Source organism: Venturia canescens, chromosome 7 (assembly GCF_019457755.1).
Source record: "Venturia canescens isolate UGA chromosome 7, ASM1945775v1, whole genome shotgun sequence".
Classification (NCBI taxonomy): domain Eukaryota; kingdom Metazoa; phylum Arthropoda; class Insecta; order Hymenoptera; family Ichneumonidae; genus Venturia; species Venturia canescens.
The window spans coordinates 8734392-8757355 of NC_057427.1; the positions used below are offsets into that span (position 1 = coordinate 8734392).

Sequence of the window (22964 nt, forward strand, 5' to 3'; positions counted from 1 at the left end):
GCACTTTTGTTAGACAGTGAAAAAAAAAAAAATCTCTAAAACATTGGCTCGATAGACCGTGAGCTCTGTTTCAACAATGACAAAAGAAGACATTCATATTGCGTTTTAGTTGTAATTGATCATTTTTATTTTCACTAGAAATGCTACGAGGATGTTTACAATATTAAAAAAAAAGGATTGTGTTTAGATGTCCATTACACCGTGCCAAAAGTCTATGGCACAATCAGGATAAATGCACTCTCTCGTGAATATATATCTATATATATATATATTTGTTTTTTTTCCGATTTTTGATTTTTCCCCTATCTCTTATATCATAAATTAGACACTTCACGTTTTTTACCACTGATGAAGAATTGATGGTAAACACAATGTCACGGAAGAAATTAGTTTCGCTCAACAGCACTTCATCCATTTGGCGAAAAGGAAAAGCCAAGATATAAATATATATATTTATTAAACGTAGCTTGAAAGAAAACGAAAAAAATGAGAAGAATGAGGAAAAGTTTATGAAGATCTGTTTTCCGATGGATAGTATCAATTATATCGTCGTCTTTTTGACGATCCGTCTTGCTTTAATATACCACCACGATGTCGCGTATACAGTTTTCTATTTTTCCAATATTTTATTTAAATCAATCGTTAATTTCCTTATTGTTAATTCACATGGAAAAGTCTCATTGGAAAGGTGCATATTTATTAATGTTTTTCACTCCAATCCTCTGGGAAGAGGCCTCATTTTGCACGGTAATCCGTCATGAAAACAGTTTTGTTTTCACTCTACAATTGAGACTAACGATTTCACTCTGATCATAATAAACCTCGTTTCTTTTGTTTGCTGTATTTCATACGGATACCGAACACTCTTTGCGGAAGGCTGTTTATGAGCGATCCACCAAAAAATCCCACGTTGTGATGAATAATAATAATAATAATAATAATAATATTAATGTATGCGAGTTCAATTCAGACTCTTGCAGCTTAAAACGCCGATATTTCTAGTAAGCTTATTTAAAACTCTCTCTTTGTAGCATAAGCTTTTCTCCTTTTTGTTTCTCTTCCACTCATTTTTCTCGTACTTTAAATCTTATTATTTATGGGCTCTCCCTCTCTTTCTCTCACATAATACGACAGCGTTCCTCGCCCTGAGGATCACCCTGAAACACAAAATGCGTATTTTACAATTAGATCGACTTTCGGGACAGCCCTTTTCCATTACGAGCTCAAGCATGCCTAGTTAATTTTTTTTATCTTTTGTTTGGGTTTGTTTAACATTGTCGCCCCATGAAAAATGTGCTTCAGAGGCTTTTTTCTGCTCCAAAAATATTAGTCACAGTGATACAAGCGGTTTGTTTTTCTTCGTTCGACGTTAATCACAGTACTTTAGAAAATTTATATTCGTTTGTTCAAGGTTTACTAGAATTTAAGCCTAAAATAGCGAACAACACAGTTTTACAAATATTCGAGTACAGTTTGATGATTATTTTGAATTATTAGAGATGGAGATATGAAATTAAACGAATGTTGCTTCGTGAATTCGTACTCAGCCAATGGCTTAGTCAAAGCGTGAAGCGTGGAATAACAAAAAATTAGCGTATGAAAAAAGCAATTGAAGATCTTCGCTTTTTGTATTAAAATGTGCCATGTTTTAATATACAGTTTATTAATCAATTGAAAAAATCCAGTTGTATGATAGAGCGAATGAACATCTGAGAGCTTGCGTGTACAACTTACATTGTCTTGCCCATCAGAGCCGTGCGCCCTCTTAATATGGGTAGAGATATGTTCTCTATGGAAAAGAATTGATAATTGCAGAACCAATCGCGAATTAATTTGACTCGCATTACTTTATCTTACATTTTTATTCCTTTTTGAAACTCCTCTTAAAGTAATCGAAATATTAATCGGGCTCACAATTATATTTTATCAAATACAATGAATGCAACCATCTGTATGTTTTTGTTTTTATTTTTTTTTTGTTTTTCATGTCGTCAAAAGTTAGTTCGAACGTGCTACATTGGATATGCAGTTTTATCTCATACCATATAGCTTAATAAGTTATAAAGAAAAAAATGAGTAATAAGTGGCATAACATTTATTTTTTCGTGCTCACCTGCTGATGGTGCAATTCCTCGGATGCTCTCAAATTTTCTCTGTGTCGGGACATCGTCGTCGAGAGCTGCTGTCTCTTTCGTTCCGAAGTTGCCATTTCCTGAAAACCAAAAGACAAAGTCAACCCATGAAACTAGTTTTTACTGTCATATCGAATATCATATTGAAAACGAGTGAGAAATAATTTTGAAATTACATGATTTTAACATGCAGAATCGCAGTTTATTTATTTTTCAAATAATCAAAGAGTATTCACCTCTCCCTCGTTGTTGAGAAGAATGGTCGTCATGTTGTCAGCAATGAACCATTTTTGTCCTTTCATAACGATATTCGATGGCGGTTCATGATGCGCACCTATATCTGCTGACCAAACCATAATGTTTGCTCCGGCATCGATTTTCACTGTTCTGTGGAACTTAAATACGGTCTCGAGGGCTCCGGCTTTACGAATTATTTGCCAACCGCTGAGCACGATTTCCTAAACGTGAAAAGAGATGATAAAATAATTAATTCGTTCACACAACCGCAGAAAAAAGCCTGTAAGATGAAAACTAATGAAATTTTTCTGTTTCTTATAACTTGCCTTATTTCCCTTGTTGGTCAATTTGACGTAACGTCCCTGGGCATCGACTTCATTTATCTCAATGTCGCCCCTCGCTGTTCCTGTAACCGAATAATCACATGTGCTACGTTCTTCGCTCTCCTCGAGAAGAGTTCGCTTGCGTTTTCCACCTCGAATCGGCGTGTGGCGCGACGGCGTGCTTCGGGTCGTCATGGATGACATGGTTGAGGTAGGCGACTGCATCGGAGTGATGTTCAATCTAATAAATTTAATCATTTTTTCTCTTATAAATGGTTTTGCCTTTAATAAATGAGCGCACAAATATTGCGCACATTGAAAAGATGTGACATCAAAGAATTTCTGCAGTGAAAAAACAAAAAACAAAATGTGTTTTTTACCTCGCCTCTTCAGACTCGAGAAGCTTTCTGTACGCAGCGATTTCGAGATCGAGAGCAACTTTGATGTCCATGAGATCCTGATATTCTTGCAGTTGCTGTGCCATTTCGTCGCGCATACGAGCCAATTCAGCCTCCATCGAAGCTAAGCCTTCAGCATAACGAGCTCTCTCGCCTTCTCGCAAACTTTCCAATTCTCTGATACGAGCGTTGTTGCTAGCCTCAAGCTCACTGATACGCTGATTCAACTCATCGATTCTACTTCTCGTCTGACGAAGTTCTTCGACGGCAAGACTGGCTGCGCCGCTGTTACGCTGGGCGTGCGATGTCAAGTTTTTGATTTTGTTCTCGTAGAGCATCTCAATCTCTTCACGGTTTGATCGCATCTGAGCCTCATACTGATCCCGCAAATCTTGCAGAGACTGCTGGAGTTTTGCCTCGTACTGTTCAGCGAGACGACCATCGATCTCTGATATTTCGACCTGCGTAATAGAATCCTAAATCAACCCCGGTGTTGAATGATGGGATGTTCACACATAATTAGTAATGAGCGTTGAATTTTCGTTTCTCCGAGAAAGAATATTTGTCAGCTTAATTCGATGTGACATTACTCAGGAAATGTTTTTTTTTTTTTTTTCATTTATCTACGTTTTTATCCAAGTATAAGAATTTAACATTTGAAAAAGAAAACAGAAACCATGGGCAAGCTTTGATTCGAGTTCCGTTAGTTGCAATTAATCATTTCTGGGTCAAATCCTTTTGACGTTCGGTTGAAAATTGTTAGAAACAAATTCACAAAATCCCATATTTTTTCTCAATAAAACATTTTTTTCTTACTGGGCACAAACACAAAAAATTTTTTCATAAAAACGTGTATAAAGAGGAATAAAAAAAAAGTGAGAAATGGTTAGGAGACGACAACGAAGACACACAAACCTGACGTCTTGTGCGAGTTTCAGAAAGTTCTTGCTGATAAACTTGATCCTTGAAACTAATGTCTTCCTTGAGACTCTGAATATTATTTTCGAGATCGATACGTTGGAGGGTTTCCTCCTCGAGATGTTTGCGTGCATCGACCAAGAGTCCCTTCAATCTCTCAACTTCTTTCTCCAACTCTCGCTCTCTTTCCGTGAGTTTTTTCCTCTCCGCTTGAGACTGATTATACTGAGATTGAAGATCTCCACAGCGGGCTTCGAACACGCTCAAATTTCTCTCCGCAATTTGATGGTCTTTGATCTTTTTCTCCAATCTGAAAAAATAACAATTTCATTGAATTTTCATAGAAAAATGAACAGAAAAAAAATCAGAATAAACAAAAAGTAGCTATTGACGATTCAAGTAAAAATGATTCGTTCAAAAGTTTATCGAGGTGTGCAACGATAACGTAAACCGCGTATTCGTTGAAGCACGACCATGATTTCTACGGCAGGTCAAACAAATAAATCACTAGAGTATAAGAACGTCCCCATCTTCGTGCCTGAATTCTCATGTCGAGTCTCGCGTGTCCTTGGCCCGAAATGGAGCGTTTACAGTTTGCGGGATCTTTTTTATCGACGGAGGAAAAGCCACAGAAATTAAAAAAAAACATTCGACAGTGAAAATCGAGTTCGAAAAAGCTGAGCAGTGTGTCGAATAAAAAACTTTAAAACTGACAGGCGAAAAAGAGAAAGAGGAAAAAGCCTGACTCGAATACGACGAAGTTGGGGACATCTCCGGGTTTTATGGTTAGCTTCGCGACTATCTATACATCCACGAGAGCAGCTATTTCCAGCCGTTCGAGCGACCCACATTGAGAAATTCTTTGTATTCTTCGAAATCGGATGTTTTCCTCGGCGAATTTTTCGTGCCGATGCTTTTGATTTCTCGTCGGACGACATTGAGACCGAAGCATCATCGATTTTTATTAAAAAATCTTCGCTATAAACTAGCTCGCATTTTGGGTCGATTTTCCAACTCAAACCTCGAGTTTTAATCAAAATAAAATCATAAAACTAACAGAATAGAAAACATTCTACGCATCCGGAGGTGGATTACAGGACGATAAACTTCGCTTTGGCGCACAGTAAAGCTTCGTGCACCGAAGCCACGTGATCGACATTCCGATCAAACGACTTTCCGACACGAGCATTCAAGGCTTTTTCACGTTATCCTGAAATCGTTAATCCTACGAAAATTTCTCATCGTCAAGGACCTTTTTGTCAGCGCATCCAGTGCAAAATAACTGCGAGTTCGCATGCGAATATTTTTCATAAAGGGATGTAGAGAAGCTGAGAAAGATTGTCAGCGCAAGCAAGATCAACGGGCTCGGTAGGGGAGGTCGACGGTTAACGGTTTGGTTGGCATGTGCGGGCACCGCGAGAAGCGTACACACCCTCGCCAACTACTCATCGTTACAACTCCAGTTTCAATAGTAATTATCACGTGTGCCGATGAGATAAGATAAGAAAAATATCTGCGATACGAACAAGAGTGAATTCCGATCGATGGCAACGATAACCTTGACACTATCAAGGACCATTTTCGTTATCTTTTACAGTTTTTTTTTTTCATCCTCAAAGACAGGGAAAAGAATTTTTGGACGCGAAGCTGCTCCAGGCCTCGCGTTTCGCCTTCGCCGGAGCGATGCAATTCTTCCCTGAATTGTTTTGCACGTATTTTCAGTCAGGCTGAATAATGCTAATGAATTCGACAAGTTTACAAGGCTGAAGTGCCAAAATTCTCCGGTTTCTCCTACTCCTTCTCCCAGGAAATCCATGCACGAATAACGATGACCGAATCCTTCAACGGGTAATGGGCTGACGTCACCGATTATTTGCGTCACAGACTCATTCACCGAGGAGGCAAAAAAACTGCTTTTCATTCTCCCTTTTTTTATGCTCGTACGAGTTCGTTTTTCATCGATCCTATTGGCCTTCGTACACTGACTGTACAGTCGAATGAGCTAAGAAATTTGACGTCCCCGACGTTTATTCCGGGCTCTCCATCAAAGTGCACCAACTTGCTCCGTCAAATCAACGAAACGAGCGGAATTTCATCATTTTTTCTCTCTTTTTCTCTCGCCATTCGACTTCATTCACGAAACTGCGGCCTCGATCGATACAAACTTTTGGCCATACTGTACAATCGACACAGCCTCGGAAGACAAAGATTTTTAATCGGGAATACAGAGAAGACTCGGAGAAGTCGAAGGACGTCTAGATTCCCTCTCCTCGTTTGCCCTTATCGAAAAATATGTGGACATGGGATAATCATACCCTGAAATAGATGTGACCGGTCGTCGAGGCTGCGTGTGCTCGCCCCGAGCAATATGGGTCACGTGCTACAGATAGTCGACTCGCTATGTATATTTTTCTACATCAATATTCTTCTTTCGAACGTTTGTATTCGTCCAACTCGTCGATCAGTGGAGTAACGGAGCTTTCGAAATTTCGAACCCATTATTTTTAGTGATTTTCCATTTTTTTACGGGGGTTTGAGAAACGTCATCGGATTGGGTGAAAATGAGATTCTTCGAGCGTGATTCATAGCTCGTCGAAATGTATACCAACGGGAGGGAATGCGAGGAAACACAGAAATGTTAAAAACTCTTTCACCCTGAGTTTTGTACGAAGCGCACGTGCGGTCGGCGTTCCGGGGCATGTGTTGCCGGCGAATCGTGCCGGCGTCGACGCTTTTCGCGATAGAAAGAATTGAAGACGAAAAGCTTCGGTTGGGCTCGAGTAAAAATAAGCTTGGAGGGAATTAACGCTTTCGGAAGAGTCCGATACTTTTGGATAAGCTAGTACGACTTCGACTCGCGGCTGACATCACCAACGTATCGTAAGCGTGACGCAATTCTTCCCCGGCGCGCTACGGTGTCGCCCCCTGCGTCGTTTAACGGCCAACTCTAAAAAGAAGCTCTCGCCACGCCGCCCGCACCTCTTTCGTATTTGTGTGCACCCGTACGACGCGCGTCATATGCATACGCGTCCCATCGCTCGTCGTATGCCTCACAATCAATGGACTCGAAAGCCCCTCGCGCTCGAAACGACGCTTACTTTTTTGGGGAGCCCTGGAACGAGTGTTCACGGAATTTCCCATCAATACGCTTTCCTTATGTCCTCGTTTAATCCCCTCCAACTTACCTGGAGGTTCTGCCATATCGCGTAGTGACAGAATGGAATTTTTCTTGACCGATTAAACTCGATATTGTACTTATAACTGTAAAACGTTAACTGGGATTTTCACGGACGGGTACGCGAAGGCCTTTTTCTTGAGGACGAACACAATGAAACTTTTCAAAATGTGCAAACTTCCAACGGTTTTATGGATCGTCCCATAGTAACGAGCTTCTAAAATCCTCACTCATTGTCCGCTGAACAATCGATCGAAAGTCGAATCGAGAAAGACACGAGCTCGTGTACCTGGGTCGTCCCTTCGTTAGATTCTGTATACTGATGTGTACCAATAAAAAAGGATAATGGACTAGTAACTCAATGTTTGGCGAATAGATTGAGGTTATAGCAGCTATGCCATTGTGATATTTTGTGTAGAATTTTAACACGTGAAATTAAGTGCGACGATCGAACATAAAAAATAACTATTGACGCCATTTTTCATGAAATGTTTGCACGTATATCTTGGCGATCGTCATCACTAAACATAACCCTGAGACTACATCATTTCAACACATTTATGATACCCTCATATTTCTGTGGCTGAATTAGACTAGCATTTTCCGAACCAAGCATTTATCGTTATTCGGGTATCGAAATTCATCGGAATATTCTTTTTCGTTGAAGTTGATTTTCCACGGGCGGTGAGCGACGCGGAGACGATCGGCTGTTTGAAATTTCGAAAGTTTTTTTCGGACGTTCAACGATGAAAGGAAAGCTGCGTCGGCCCACGCGGAATCGCAGTAAAAAAAAAACCCAAAGTTTTTTTTTCTTGTTGGACGAATATTGAATGTTCTCGGAAATTTAGTTTTCACGTAAGAACGGAGTCAAAAATGTATCTCGATGTGGTTCAAGTTCACAACGGAATGTCGACTTTTTCGTTAAATTTTCGTATTTTTATTCGAGCCTCCGAACACCATCAGCCTTTGTCCGGATTCCAGGAAAAAACTTGCATTCGAATTCAGTTAATTTCGACTCGATAATTGGAATCGTAATAAAAATCGTTGCAGGAATATTTCGAGAGCTGTTCCAAAGTGCCAACAAAATATGCGATGTGTATACATTTAGTGATGGGATCGAACAACTTCTGAGATTACTAACCTCCCACCTGTCGCATGACCGACATTTCGCTCGAAAATGATGGGAAATAAAAGGCAAAAGAGGTTAAGGGTATCTTATCTCGAATTGGCGAAGATCGTATAAACCTTGAATTTAGCAGCGGATGCTAACTAATGTATTCTGTACGAGTGTTTACCGAAGCGAAATATATTGACCTTATCGTTCCCGATGTCAGCGCTACTAATACGGAGAATCGCGGTGAGCGATCAGTCAACTATCTCGCACGAGAAAATCAGAGCCGAAACCCAACTTTTTCTCGAGTTTCTCTCGTGATGACACATCTAGCAAGTTTTATTAGTGAAACACTATTTTTCCAGCACACGAGCGAGCCTAGTGCGATTCTTTGGTACTGAAATAAAATTGCACCACGTGGTTAGCCATCGAAATCCATATGCATATGTATTTGTGGCTGATTTGAAGTGCAAACAAAACCGCCGTCAGAGTCGCCACCGGCAGTACGAATCGCCGATTGCTTTTTATATACAATGTCAAGAAAGTCCGCTGCTATGAATTTCAACAGGTATTCACTTCTCTTCGTATTTTTTTTCTCATAAAGATACTCTCAATAATAACTGGTTTCAAGATACAAACATGACGTACGTGACTGGGAGAAGATTAAGGTCGCTCGCTCGTAATAATATTGATCATTTCTATTTGTGGGGAATGTTTCAAATATAACAGAAAACTTGCGACACTCAAACTCGTGTGATTCGAAATTGATGACAATTTCGGGCCCATTTGGGCATTTTCCAATTATTCAAAGTATAAAAGTATTAACTAAATGTTGAGAAGTAAAATCTGATGAGAAATATTCGAAAGAGGATAAAATTTCTAGCATTTTCTGTAAATTCGAAGGATCGGGTTATCATAAATCCTTCCTGTCAAAGCTTTCATTAAATACATGTAATAATGGAAATTACTTCATTGCTAAGCTTGTGCTGCCCAATGCTTTTTCTGTTAAAGAATGTTGAAAACTGGTTAGTAAAGAGGAAAATTAGCTTGTACGAACTTCAAGTGGAATCGGCCTCAACATGAGCGACAAAAATTACAAATGTGACAATGTATAATTTCGTTTGCAACACGGTTACTATTGTTGTTCGGAGAACCCATCCAATGGAAATAAAAATGAAAGGAACGTGTTGAATCAACAGGGCACCTGAAGTCTGAGCGACGCATTTTTTATTATCATATACCACCACGCATTCTACACTGTTTTCAATCTTTAAGTTCAAATGAAAAGCTGAATAGTAAAAAATGTGAAAGGAATGCGCAACAGTTAGTTTTTCTCAATTTGTTCTGTGATTCATCTGCGGATGGGAAATAATCTAGAAAGAACAATATTTTCTGATGTTTGTTGATTATTGAATTTAGAAATTTTTCAGACATTTTCAATATTCTTTTCACATATCAATTAATGAATTCTCAGCGTAAATGTAGAATGTTTTTCAAATAGATTTTTTGAATTAAAAAAGCAAATCGGAGTTTACAAGCCAAGAGAAAACTGAATAATACAGAAGAGTAGATTCCAGGCGACTGAAAGGGACAAAAAGTTGAATAATATAAATTTATGGTTGTACGAAACTTACTTTGTTTTAAGATCCTCGTTGTCGTCCCACAATCGTTTAGTGTCAATCTCTAGTTTAGCCCGTTCTCTCGCGGTATCGTCGAGTAATTTTCTCGCGTCGGACAACTCGTGCTCATACATAGACTTGATATTTGAAACTTCACGAGTGACGATTTCTTGTGAAGTTTGTACCTCGCGGGTTAAGCGTAAATTTTCGGTTTCCAAATGACGAACCTTGTCGATGTAACAGGCGAGACGATCGTTCAAATTAGCGAGATCTTGTTTTTCCTGAAGTCTTGAATAACGCGTTGGGCTTAAAGGACTACCGGGACGACGTCCAATTGGCGTTGATATGCTAGGTTCGGGTGATTGTGCCGCAGCGCTCGACGAAGACGACGTCGCCGCGGTCTTTTTACTCGATTTAGTCGACATTTTGTCAATTATTTGATGTCTTTTGTTTATTACAAAAAAGTTTGCGGCTCGCAGCTGAACGTAAACGTAAAAGAAACAAAATCAAAAAAGAAGCAGAGGTTAAAGGCACTGTGAAGATTTTAACTGACAAGTCCCTTACAAACGTCCCTATCGCTACGATTTCCGGTGATATCGTAGCACGAAAATACACTTTGTGATTCCTTGTTACGCGTTCGGTTGTAAAACGTGTTTTTTCTTTTTTCTTTATCGAATCATGGAAACGGAAAAATGCGGCAGTAACTTCGGCGGTAAGAGGCGACGCGCACCGTATCCGACTGTGTGTGTGTGCGTATGTATACTCGTACGAGGGTTAGGAGGAGACTCCTCTCTTTTTTTACGGTTATATTAACGCACTGCCGGCGTGCCTCGATTTGTACTACTACTCCAGTCAACGGACAAACAGTTTCTCTTCTGCCTCGGTCGCGGACGAGAAAAAAAAGTGACGCCGGGAATTGTTGCTCACTGCGCATGCGTCTGACCTTTTCGTTATGGCGGTTGCCCGCGCAACAGCGCCATTGGTCGGTCGACCTTGGTAGTGCGTTGTTTCCACATCAACCAATAGAAACATGACGCCGATCTGCTGCGGGAGAATACAATTCGTTTAATCTAACGAGTCCCCCTATTAGGAATACGTTAATCCAAAAATCTTTTGTTCCTTTCATAACTTCTTCCAAGAATAATGTTTGAAACTACACAGTACAAATTCGCGCACGATTCTTCCAACAAAATCAACGAATACGTTCCAACCAAATAAAGTAAAACAAGTTTCATTATTTCGTTGATCAATTTTATTATTCCATCTCAAAAATGGTCAGAATTTTTCCAAAATTCTCCGCACAACTGGATAAGTGATTTCAAATCAATAAAAATTCGAAACATCAATTAAGGAGCTTCGGTACAAAAGTCTAAATATTAAGAAATTGATCAAATTTCGTGATAATGTTGTTCAACATTAAGTGCAAAAACACAAATTTTTTCAAAACTTTCTTCTACTTAGTTATCGAGTAATTACGCATTAAAGCAGATTTCTCATGCCCGAAATGTATACTATGAAAACGCTATGCTTATACACGTGAACTTTAGTGATCAATTACTCGATAACTGTGTAGAAGAAAAGTCTTTAAAAATGTGTATTGCCAAATTTGGCACTAAAGAATATGTCCACCAAATTTTATAAAATTCTGAACTTTTTGAAATTTTTTATGTTTTTAGCATGGTTTAGCATGGCAACATTGTATTGCCTGTACCGAAACTCCTTAACGAAAAACAAGTCGAAATATTCCAGTGAGTAATGGTCAGAGGACTTTTCAGGGCGATAATGAAGTCAATAAATCTTCCTTGTAACATCGTATGATATATTTAACAATCAATAGTAACAAAGGTACCTCTTTTTTATGTGTTTAATACAAACGGAACAGCATTTTCAAAATATATTTAACGTAGAAGCGGTTTTTGCTTTTTTTATGTCAAATTTTTAGTGCTTAACTTTTATAGATGCTCCCAGCAATAATAATAGTTGTTTCTCGTTTATGTATCCATCATTTATATACATAAATGTAAACGCATGCTCAAGGGTTGTTAACGTTGCATTGATTCTAGGATACTGTAACAGCAAAGCGATCTCCCTTCCGTTTACGTTCGACAACTTAAATAAATTATAATGACTCTTATATTTTTAACCAAAAATATGTTTATATATATAATTCATATTTATATATATAACACACATGAGTAGTTACATGTATATCATCTTGGTAAAGAATATTTTTTTTCGTTTGTTTTTTTTCATCAAATATGGTATAATATTATTAAATATATCTATATATAATTATACTTTTTTTTTCTTATACACAGTTGCGCATAGATATATTTTTCATTTCTTCTCGCTCGATTAATATTTTTTTTTTTTTTTACATTGCCCTATACTTATTTACACTTCTTATATATTTTGTTGTTGTTGTTTTTTTCTTTTTCGTATATACACTAAGTGAGTGTCCCTGTCTCTTGCTTGAAATTCCGATATAACATGGAATCACCCATTATCGCGTTACACAGATTGATTCACTTTTTTCTTTTGTTTGTTTGGGCTAGTTTCGTTTTTCTTTTTTTTTAATTTTTTTTTTTGGTCTTACAGCACATCGTTGCTTCAGTCGTCTTTGGTGTGCGTACGGAATTGTTTTTCGCTTTATTTATTATTTTTTTTTCGTCAACACGCATATTAACATTGATATCGTAATTATGTAAGACGCCGCTCACACGTAAGCATGTCTGTTCCCTGAGTTGGCCTACAACCTTTTCAGTCTTCACACAACTTCTCTCACTTCGTTTCTTCATTTATTCATCGTTTTGTTTTTCTCTCTTACAGCCCTCCCCTTCCATCCTTTCCTCCCTCTCATCGGCATCGTTTTTTTTTTTCAACAACGTTAACCACACGTCAGGTGAAACAGTTTAGAGATTTCATTAATCGAATATTCTTTTTTTTTAAACGTGTAAACATTAATGTATATATGTATTTGGTATACACGTATAAATGTAATTTATTATCGAGACTTTAATCTGTCAATCGACGAACTCAAATGAAACGATAAATTGGTGAGTCGAATTGTTACAATGGAGAGAAAAATTGGGGCGGATAAAAATATGTATTTGGTTTAAGGGCTATGATTTCAAGAAAAAAACGTTTTCTTGATCATTTTTCTTTCCATCAAAAATGCAATAAAAAGCTTTCCTATAAATATATCATACAAATTTTTTGTCGGAAAGTTTCGATTGCGTTTTCGATGGAGCGAGCTTACGTTTGGACGATGTTCTCATTTCCAATTTGGTCACAGTTTATTATCGAATCAATATATAGTGAAGAACGATATATTCAATGCGGTTAGTCGATCGAAGATTAAATTTGAAAATTTATCGCTCTAGAGTGTATATAAACTTTTGTTGTCGTCGTCGCTTTTTATTTTATATATATATATATAAATATTCAAAGGCAAAATTTCACTCCGTTATAATCGTAAACGAATTCGTGCGAATAAGTTTAACGAATGAACGAAAAACAAAACAATTACGCTAGAGGCACAGTATCGGAGAGAGAAAATTCGGGGTACGAGAATTGATCGAACATCAATTCGGTTTATCTGTTATTAGAACGATTGGAAAAACTTTTCGTTTTTTTTTTTCTTGCTAAGTTTTGGTGCAGGAACTACTTTACTCATCCCTGCATCATTTCCATTGTTATTCCAGTGTGAAACATTAACTTTCATGGGTCAGTTAGATGGAATTTTAAAAATGCTCCGAAGCGAGGACTGGAAGAGACTCTACTTCGGACCACGCGAAGATGAGACTTGGTCGAATACAAATGTTATTTTTTTTCGGCTTTTCTCCTTTCACATAGTTTTTTCTTATCTCGCTTTGCTACAAATTACTAACACGCGATTCTCTTCTCTTTCGTTAAATTCGAAGCACGTAATTAGTATGAAAACGCTGTTAGCAGATTCATAATAAAAATACATTTATATACGAAAACATATATTCGTATATGGATATACATATTTTGAAATATATATTTTTCCCAATGATTCAATTCGATTGGTAAAAATACCGACGTTCCGTTATCGCCGTGCGAAAAAAATGGCGCTTTATCATTTTTTCGCATCCTTTATCATATTCGTAGATTTCGTCTTGACGAATAATCGTGAATATTAATGCCGATGAACTTGACAAGATCATGATTAGAAATTCAGCTCGATAAATGAAAAAAGCTCAACGTTCGTACATATTTTAATACTAAAATTGACAGAAAAAAATTCATCCACTACTTTCGGAGGGTGGATAACTCGATTTTCTAATAATGTTCCAACAATTATTACTTATTAATGTGACCTAAATTGTTTCATACAATATCAATAATCCCGAAACGATTTACTAAAAATATTTGAACAAGGACCAAGAACATTGAAGTATCGAAGATTGTTTCATTGATTTACAATACGGCGGTTTCTTCGCTTTTGTAAACATTCGTATTCGCCTACAAATATTCATATTGTATTGGAGATAGGAATGACGCATGCAACAACCGTGTATCACCCGTGATCAGTCCTCAGGAGAGAAAGAGAGATCGAAGGGGTAAATTGTTTGAAAATATTTACATTTCAAGTTTAGAGGGGTCAATATTTGTGAGCTGGAAATGAAATTCATTTAAAAAATGTGATAAACGAAGTACGAGTAAAATTTGAGTAAAAAGGCGCAGAAAGTTTTAGAGGGAAAGTGGTTTTTCACTTTCAAAATTCATGCCGTTATCATATTTAAAAACTGACTTTATCTTCCAATCCTTTTTTTACGTTTCAAGGAATTTGACATTTTTCATTTTCCCCACGATCGATCTATTTCTCTCTCTCTCTCCCTCTCTCCTCCCTCATGCTGCACTAGGAAGGCCAATTGAATCGATGGATCCAATGAGAAATATATAATTAATAAATTAACTTCACTCTACAACAATAGCGACCGTTCTTCTCGGCCGTTTGCCACTTTTCTGTTTTCTATGGAGATTAAGATCGTGTTTGCCGGAGCGTGTAGGTTCGCAAGATTCGATGGAACTGTCGGATTCGCTGGCTTCGAGTTTGCGTTTTTTCGATCGTGTAACAGGACCGTCGTTGCAGCAGGTAGAGCTGGTGACGTTTTTCTTCTCCTCGGAAGGAGGAAGGACGTCGCGTTTTCGTCGTTTAGCACGAGGTTGTTGATCGTCGCTTTCGGTGCGGTCCTCGATTCTTCGGGGTGGATTTCTCGGCGAGTTAGAATCGGAAGAGGAGGACAAAGAGCTCAAATACTCGTTGACTTTGTCCTCGCCGAAGTCGAAGGCGCTGGGAGGCTGTCCAGGCGAAGCGGAAGACACGTTAGTTGCGGTGTGGGAGCTCGCTGTGTTTGTTGTCGTGGATGAACTAGGAGGTCTAAGTATTGGTACCGATGGACAAGAGGAGGTGGTCGATGTGGAGGAAGAAACGGAACTGGAGGTAGAACGTTTGTGGAATTTTCGACGTTGAGCCAATTTGGCACCGTCGACTTCGCGCAAACGAAAATCGTTCAATTTTTCTAAATGGCTGCTCGCGTAATTTTCGTGAATTATCGGATCGGTTCTCGCGTTCGAAACGCCTGGACAATCAGAGGGATCTTGACCGTTCACCAGCCATGAATGGTTTACGAGAGCGTTCGCCGTCAGACGTTCGTTCGGATCAGCCATCAAAAGACCGCGGGTTACGGCTTTTCCTGCTTCGGAAACGTGAGACCAGTTGGAATCGTTGAAATTAATGTCACCGGTTCTTATCCGTGAAGCCAGGTCCGGCGAGCCGGCACGAAAAGGTGGACTGCCCGAGAGCAACGAGTACAATATCGCTCCAAGGCTCCACAAGTCACAGCTCTCGTCGTAGCCTTGTCTCGCCAGGACTTCCGGCGCTGCGTACGGCAGCGTGAAGCAAGGCGTGTGCAACGGCTCGCAAGCTCTTTTCATTCGGGCGAAACCAAAGTCTACGACTTTTACTATCGAATCCGATGACTTGGTGGCGTAAACGAGATTTTCCGGTTTCAAATCCCGATGTACGACACCACGGGAATGCATGAACTTCACCGCCGATGCTAACTGTTTCATCACCACGCGCGCCTGAGTTTCTGTGAATCTTCGAGTGTCCCGCAACAATTCACCTCCCGATAACAATTCCATGACTATGTAAGTGTGCGCGCGATCCTGATAAACGTCGATTAGTTTAACTACGTTTGGATGCCCTTGACAAGTCCTCAAGAGATTCGCCTCCCGGCCACAATCCACTCGACGACTTACTATCTTTACCGCGTACTCTTGGCCTGTTTGACGATTACGACAACGACGACACACCGAAAAACTACCGTCGCCCAGCGCATCCTCACGCGGATCGAGCGCGTATATTTGGAAGAACGTCGATTCCTCAAAACGCGATGCTATCACGTCCGTCGACGAAGGACGATGAGGAGGCTGCTGCTGCTGCTGCTGCTGCTCGTGGCTCGTTGGTACCGAATCTTTGAATATTTCCTCGCTCACCACGTTCTCACCGAATATTATCGACGGAGCCACGTACGAATAACCCTGTACAAACAAAATAATAATTAAATATCATTCATCTCTTTGATTTGACATTTGGAAACCACTCCAATTTTATTTTCATACCAACTATTTTAACATTCATTCCAGATCGGTTAGCAAAGAATCGGAAAAAACTGAGCCATCTTCAAAAGCTTCTGGACATTGACGAGTAATGATAAAATTGTTTGAAAATATTTTCCGACAAACGGAAATCAATTCATTGATTTTCAGCACTTTCGAACTTTTTCTTTTTAAAGAAATCAATTTGCATTTGAAAAATTACTACCTCACTTGAGGATTAAAAATTCTGGGTTCATTGGGTGGAGAATATTTTTCAAATGCCATAACTATTCAGAATTATTGAGGAGTCGTAAAAATGATACTGTCGATTTTTATCTCAATGCATCAACCACTTTTTCCCTGCACGAAGTCAACGATCTGTTTGTGTTTACTGAAAAGATACATAAAAATAACTGAGCAGAACGTTTCCTGGGACTGTGTTAAGAAAATTCTGTTTCACTTTACAATATAACGCAGTCAAAAATTCAATAAAATCTAAACAGCCTGTTCCCGGGTTTCGACAATTTACGAATTACGTGTTTCGTACAGTGGATGGCAACTCTGCTCACTTTATGATTGAAAATTACTCTGTTCCCCAGTCAATTTTAACCATACATTCCAGTAAAAATTTATGAAAATTCAGCGGCTTATTCCTCCTATAATGTGCTGTGAATACGCCTGTTTTTTCTCGCATTGACAAAAGCGTTCGTCGACGAATATTTTCATCATGCACGTTCGAGAATGAGAAAATAGATTGTCGTATTTATGTTTTCCGTAAGTGTGAGAGTAGGAGATGAAAAGAGGTTAAAAATTACCCGGAATATTTTATCGTAATTGGGTGGTACAACAGCAGGACTGTCAGCGGCGACCATTTTCGTGAATTCTTCAGAAAAATTGCTCGTATCGAGTTCATGAGCTATTCTAGGCACAAAGGGTGGTGGTATGCGTCGCGATTCGAGAGCTTCCCAGCTGAACGATGACGAAGATTTTTTGAAAAAAGAATGTTCTTTAAGCTCGCGTGCATCATGGGGACCACCGCCGAGTCGCTGTCGTGGATCCTTGACGAGAAGACGTGAAATGAAGTTTCTCACAGACGCCCCCAGATGATTTGGTATTGGTGGCTCCGTTTTTAATATTCTTCGGGATATTTCTTGCTGCGTATTTTTCTCTCCCTCGACTGTGAACGGCGAAGCTCCGGTGAGAAGCTCGTACGTTAAAACGCCCACGCTCCACCAATCGACGGCCTGCAATACAAATTAACGATGAGCATTGCATTGGGAAAATTGGCAATATATTCGAACGATCCAGTAAAAATCGTTCGATAAATACAATGATTTTATTTTCATACAAACTAACATAAGAATCATTCCGTTAAGTTTTCCTATTTCTTTTGAATCTCCGTACTTACAATGTCGTGTCCCGCTGATCCACCTCGTACAACTTCCGGTGCCATGTACTCTATCGTCCCACAAAATGAGTAGGCACGAGCGTTGCTGTCCCTTTCGTGTGGTAAAAATTCTTTGCTCAGACCAAAATCGGTGAGTACGATGTGACCCTCTCGATCCAAAAGTATATTTTCTAACTTAATGTCCCGATAAATAATTCCCAACTGCAAAATAAAAATCGATAAATTATTCACGATCGATTTATAAAAAGAGACAAAGCTTTCCAAGAGATGCATCGATGACTAAAAAGAGGATGAAAAATGGGGAAAAAACCGATCGATTACAAACCTTGTGTAGATGTTCGAGCGCGAGAATAATTTCGCCGATATAAATTCTAACTTCGTCCTCGGTAAAGTGCTCGCGTTGGTACAAATGGGTAAATAATTCACCGCCGCTTACGTAATCTAAAAAAAAGTAATTTTTACGTTAAGCAGACGAGATTTTTAGCACCTCGGAGTGCAATCTTGACGTTTTTTTATTCGTACGAGTCTTACCGAGAATCAAATGGAGCTTGGCATCAGTCTGAAAGGCATAATGGAGGGTTACGAGAAAGGGACTGTCCCGCACAGCTTCGAGAACCTGTCGTTCCGTTTTCGTGTGTTCCGTAGTTTTCTTCTTCTGTACAATCGACGCTTTTTTCAATACCTTCATCGCGTACAATCGTCCGGTATCGGCACCCGTTCTCTTCCGCACGAGAAAGACTTTGCCATACGCTGAAAAATCGAATGAAAAAAATCAATTTCACTCGGATATGGAATCGTGAATATTTGCCTTAGAAAATGAGTGAATTTTTTCCACACAGCGATTGAATGAAAACGTAAGCGATTTAAAAAAAGTTAGCAATTGAAATAACTTCGAGTCCAGAATAATGTACATGAAAAACTTGAATTTACCTCCTGTGCCGAGAACTTTGAGGAGATCGAAATGAGTCATGTCCACTCTTTGACCACCGCTGTCCGCCAAATTGACTGGAACACAAAAATCCAAAATTAAGTTAATTTTCATCGATCGATCGAGCGCTCGCGCGGCATCGCCCTCCAGCCTTATTTCTACCAACTTTTTTCCCCCTCAACTCCGTCTGTCTTTTTAATTCACAAAAAATACAAGAAAAGTTTACAGAATTGGAGCTAAAGGAGAAAAATAGAAAATTTGAGAAGCTGGATAAATTCGTCCGGACAGACGTTCGCGTTTCGTGGGCAAAAATACGTTGAAAAATATTTCTCTTCCACATACTTTTTTTCCGCGCATTGCTAAATGTTCGTATAAACGAATCGTAATACCTTTCCATGCACGATATTTATGTCAGCCTCGATTCTTTATTCCTGACTAAAATACTTGGAGCAAATATCGCTGTTCATTTACATTGCAATTTCTCAAGAGTAAAAATATCCTCGAGGGTGCGGATATAAATTTGAGTAAAAAATGCACGCAACGTCGACGAGAGATACTTTAAACGTTTGAAAAAAAACTCTGAATTTTGCTCGTGAGAAATCCGACTTTCGATATTGCCAGCAATCGTCGGACGCAGATAACTTTTCGATTTTCTCGACTCTCCTAGAAAAATCTACTCAAAATATTTCCATACAATTTTTTATCCTCCAACATTGCTCCCAAACGTTCAACCGTCCTCCCATTATTTTGGTGGATTGCTGACAATAAATTGTCGTTTACACCCCACGAAAATTCCGCTTCGGACCCGAACTCTCGTGCTCCATTCTTCGCAAACGCTCTCCCATTCGCATTGTTCGTAAAAAATGATTCTCAGACTCGGAAAATGAAAATGGAGACCGATTATGCGGAGGTTCGGATCGACGAAATACGCCGAGAACGATTTACACATTCGTATATAAAGTCAGGCCGTATAGGTAGCCCCTCCTCTTACTTTTATCCCCGCAGACGCGACAATCCGTGTCAAGGTGCCGGGGCATGGATAGCGGCCATGATCGTACTTATACGTGTTCGTATATCTACCTGTTTTTACTCGCGTACTTGTGCAGTACGAATTCGAGTACACGTACGTGGAATTTAAGGTGAAATCACCGCGGCTCAAGTTCACTGATTTTCTAACTTACGCTTCTAGTCTCACGTTCAAGGCTACGGAGGAAGAGCTTTCAACCCATTAATGGGCAAAAAGATAATTTTGGACATTTGCATGACATGTCGCATGACAAATGAGTTGAAATTTTTACTCCAAAATTCTCAACTTTAGGAAAAAATGTTGCAGGGCAAAAAGTTTTTAAAATCATGCAAATAATACGTGTGAATTATTTCAGAGTATTTGAAATTTTTCAAATAATTGTCAAAGTTCAAAAATAGCTAGAGAATTTTTGATAAAAATCACACGTGGTTTTTTAATGATTCTAAACGCTTTTTGTTATGTAAAATTTTATCGTCAAGTTGATACTTTTTGAGGAAAAAAATGATGAAAACTTGCGTCACGGCTGTTTTGCGAAAACCGACGTCTTGGAAAAACTGAGAGGGGGAAAAAGAGTTCGTAAGCAGCGTTCTGGAAAGGTCAGACATTAAGGACGCGATTGGGGCGATAATATGGTTATTCGAGTGTAGCAACAATGACGAAAATCGATTTGAGAGAACAAAAACGTCAAAAATTCGTGACTTTTTAATTAAAAAGGCAAAAATAATGAAGATTTTTATTCAATTTTACAAAATAGATTTTGAAGAATTTCTCGTTTGTTCCTCCGTTAAAACTGCGTACTTGAAACTGCGTGTCCAAAATAGTCGTTTTGCGCAGCGCAATCATTTTTTCATGAATTTCTGGTCCAATTATTGTTTGACATTGAAATTCGACGCTCGAGAATGACATCACGAGTTCTGTCCTCCGCCCGAGCAATTGCAGCGTGAGATTTCGTCGAAAAGCCCAACATTCGACCGATCGCGTTCAGGTATTTCGTAGCAAATAGTTTTTTCCATAATTTTCTTGAAACGAACTCGAATCGAACGAAAAATTGAATTTCGAACGAAATTTTGCGTCAAATTGGCTCAAAAGTTTGAACTTTTCCAAATGTCTCACAAAAACCTGACGCTCCCAAGTACGAAGAGGGCACAAAAAACGGTAGTCGAAGATTTGTAACCGCCGGGAGTGTTGGAGTGGAATTTCGTTGAGGGAATGCTCCAATCGATCCGACGGTCGTAGTTTATTCGTCGACAAGTCGTATCCGCGTGAATTATCAACGATTTAATTAAGCAGGAGGATCAATAAAGGAACAATTATTATGAAAAATGAGCCAAGTCATTGAAATTTCGACGAAGATCGCCGGAATCGAGGCTCCCACAAAATCGTACCGAAAGACCAACAATTTATAGACCCTTCGACAATGTCTCGCGGTCCAAGTGGGAATAGAAGCGAGCGCGCGAGTCGTGGATAAGCGAGTGCGCCGCGTGCGGGCGTGTGTACGTGAAGAGACACGCGAGCCTGAGTCACACGTGTTTTACCGCACACACGCTCGCTCCGCTCTGCACACGCGTACGGAGTTTGTGTACATAAAACAATGTATACACAGCGGCGTTTCGACCTACTTTTGCCACTTTGCCTACAGAATGTTGCGCACTCCGAATAGCTGTGTGGGGAGGTAAGTTTGTGAGTGTGGGTGCAAGCTGGTCACCTGCGAACCTCAGTTTTGTCAGTGCGCGATCAAATTTATTGAATTCAGGGAAAGAGAGAAGCGGAATTGGAGGCGCGATGCGGGAGGGTGTGCCGAAAATTCAAACGCGCTGAGAAACCCACGATTTTCGATCTTCAACAATGCTGAAGTTTGCAACGTTGGAGTCCAACGTAAGGAGGGAAAAAAACGTTTTTAATTCACCAATTTTTTATTTCACAAAATATCATAGTGCAGCTTGAAAAACTACGAATTGGAAATTAGAGAGGAAACGAAATTGAAGAATTACTGAAATTTTTGGAGAATTTTTTCAGATCATTTCGTTGGACTCCAACGTTGCAAACTTCAGCCTCACGATCTTCAATCGTGTTGGTAGAAATTCGTTCGCGGAAAGGGCGAGGTGTGCGGAGGGCTCGTGAGCAGTGGAAACCTGGTTGCGGCGCGATGCGGAAAAATCAAAAGATGATTTTTTAGGTGGAATTCTTCATGGTGGAAAATCCGGGTTTCCGATGAGCAAAAGTCGAGGTTTTGGAGCCTCGATTACCGGAGCAGGGATGAAATTGGATTAAGAATAACTTTTGACATTGACTATCGCTCTTCACCTTACGGAGAATTCCTATGATCAATAGCCTGACCTTTCCTCGCGGAATGTGCGATAGTCGTTGATTCCTGACCAGAGCAGGGAAACTTTGCGACGAACGCCTTACCAAAAGTTGTTTACTTCTGGCCTCTCATAACGTTTTGCTTTTTTACTTGAGAAACTTTGGGCGATAGAAAATATCGTAAAATCGTGAAACCAGCTCGCAAGCACCCAGGACACAATCTTCGGTCGAAGCATTTTTCTCGTAGCGCGGTTCACCCGAAATTTGGCAGTTTTTGGAGTTGACGATTGCGAAACTGAACGCAAAACTTGACGAGTTTGTAAGAGAATTGCCAGTTCGATTCCCACGAATTATCATAAACTCCATTTTATGAGGAAAAATTACACTTTTTGCTCTTTCCATGATCAAAGAAACGATTAAAATTTATTCTCGCGATTATTAAAGCTGTGTGTAACTCGTTTGTTGAGATTAATCAATTTTTAATACAATCATGGCGGTTTAAATACTTTCGTAGTAAAATCTTTAAGCAAAATGTGACGAGAGCCATTTTCTGCATATCTATATTTTGAACCAGCTGGCTCATGACGTTGTCAAACCTTTCAGCGTTTGCGTCGTCGTTACTCGTTAACCTCGAACAAGTGTTTTCCTTTTTCCATTTCCAAGCGATTTTAACCGGTAACAAGGCTTGCTCAAGACATCATTGATCTCGAAAAAAATGATATTTTCTTATTTCTCGTTTTTGGCTCTAGTTGGG

General features: G+C 39.4%; 2 protein-coding genes and 1 long non-coding RNA gene across 9 annotated transcripts in view; 1 reads left to right on the forward strand and 2 right to left on the reverse strand.

Annotated features, from left to right (window-relative positions):
- Positions 1 to 103: 103 nt before the first annotated feature.
- On the reverse strand, positions 104 to 10789 carry LOC122413789 (lamin Dm0-like). Of its 3 annotated transcripts, none has more exons than XM_043424384.1 (8): positions 10478 to 10789; positions 9929 to 10392; positions 4006 to 4318; positions 3073 to 3551; positions 2696 to 2933; positions 2369 to 2590; positions 2114 to 2212; positions 104 to 1157 (listed from the first exon to the last, which is right to left on the reverse strand). In XM_043424384.1, the coding sequence occupies exons 2-8, from the start codon at positions 10336 to 10338 to the stop codon at positions 1119 to 1121; spliced, it is 1800 nt and encodes a 599-aa protein (XP_043280319.1). In that variant the 5' UTR covers positions 10339 to 10392; positions 10478 to 10789; the 3' UTR covers positions 104 to 1118. The 3 variants fall into 3 exon arrangements, with proteins under 3 accessions (XP_043280319.1, XP_043280320.1, XP_043280318.1); XM_043424385.1 differs by adding an exon at positions 1735 to 1789 and having other exon boundaries at positions 9929 to 10789; XM_043424383.1 differs by having other exon boundaries at positions 9929 to 10788.
- On the forward strand, positions 6468 to 9503 carry LOC122413803 (uncharacterized). The gene is made up of 2 exons (XR_006261622.1): positions 6468 to 8862; positions 9306 to 9503. It is a non-coding gene; the product is annotated as an uncharacterized lncRNA (long non-coding RNA).
- A 922-nt stretch (positions 10790 to 11711) lies between the features above and the next one.
- Positions 11712 to 22964, reverse strand: part of LOC122413785 (ribosomal protein S6 kinase alpha-5-like) — a 30671-nt gene continuing 19418 nt past the window's right edge. For all 5 annotated transcript variants that reach the window (XM_043424379.1, XM_043424377.1, XM_043424375.1 and 2 more), the window contains 6 exons: positions 18882 to 18956; positions 18483 to 18701; positions 18277 to 18392; positions 17952 to 18152; positions 17359 to 17787; positions 11712 to 16486 (listed from right to left, as the gene is read on the reverse strand). In XM_043424379.1, the coding sequence (XP_043280314.1) occupies positions 14858 to 16486; positions 17359 to 17787; positions 17952 to 18152; positions 18277 to 18392; positions 18483 to 18701; positions 18882 to 18956 (2669 nt within the window). In that variant the 3' untranslated portion in view covers positions 11712 to 14857. The remainder of the gene's footprint in view (positions 16487 to 17358; positions 17788 to 17951; positions 18153 to 18276; positions 18393 to 18482; positions 18702 to 18881; positions 18957 to 22964) is intronic.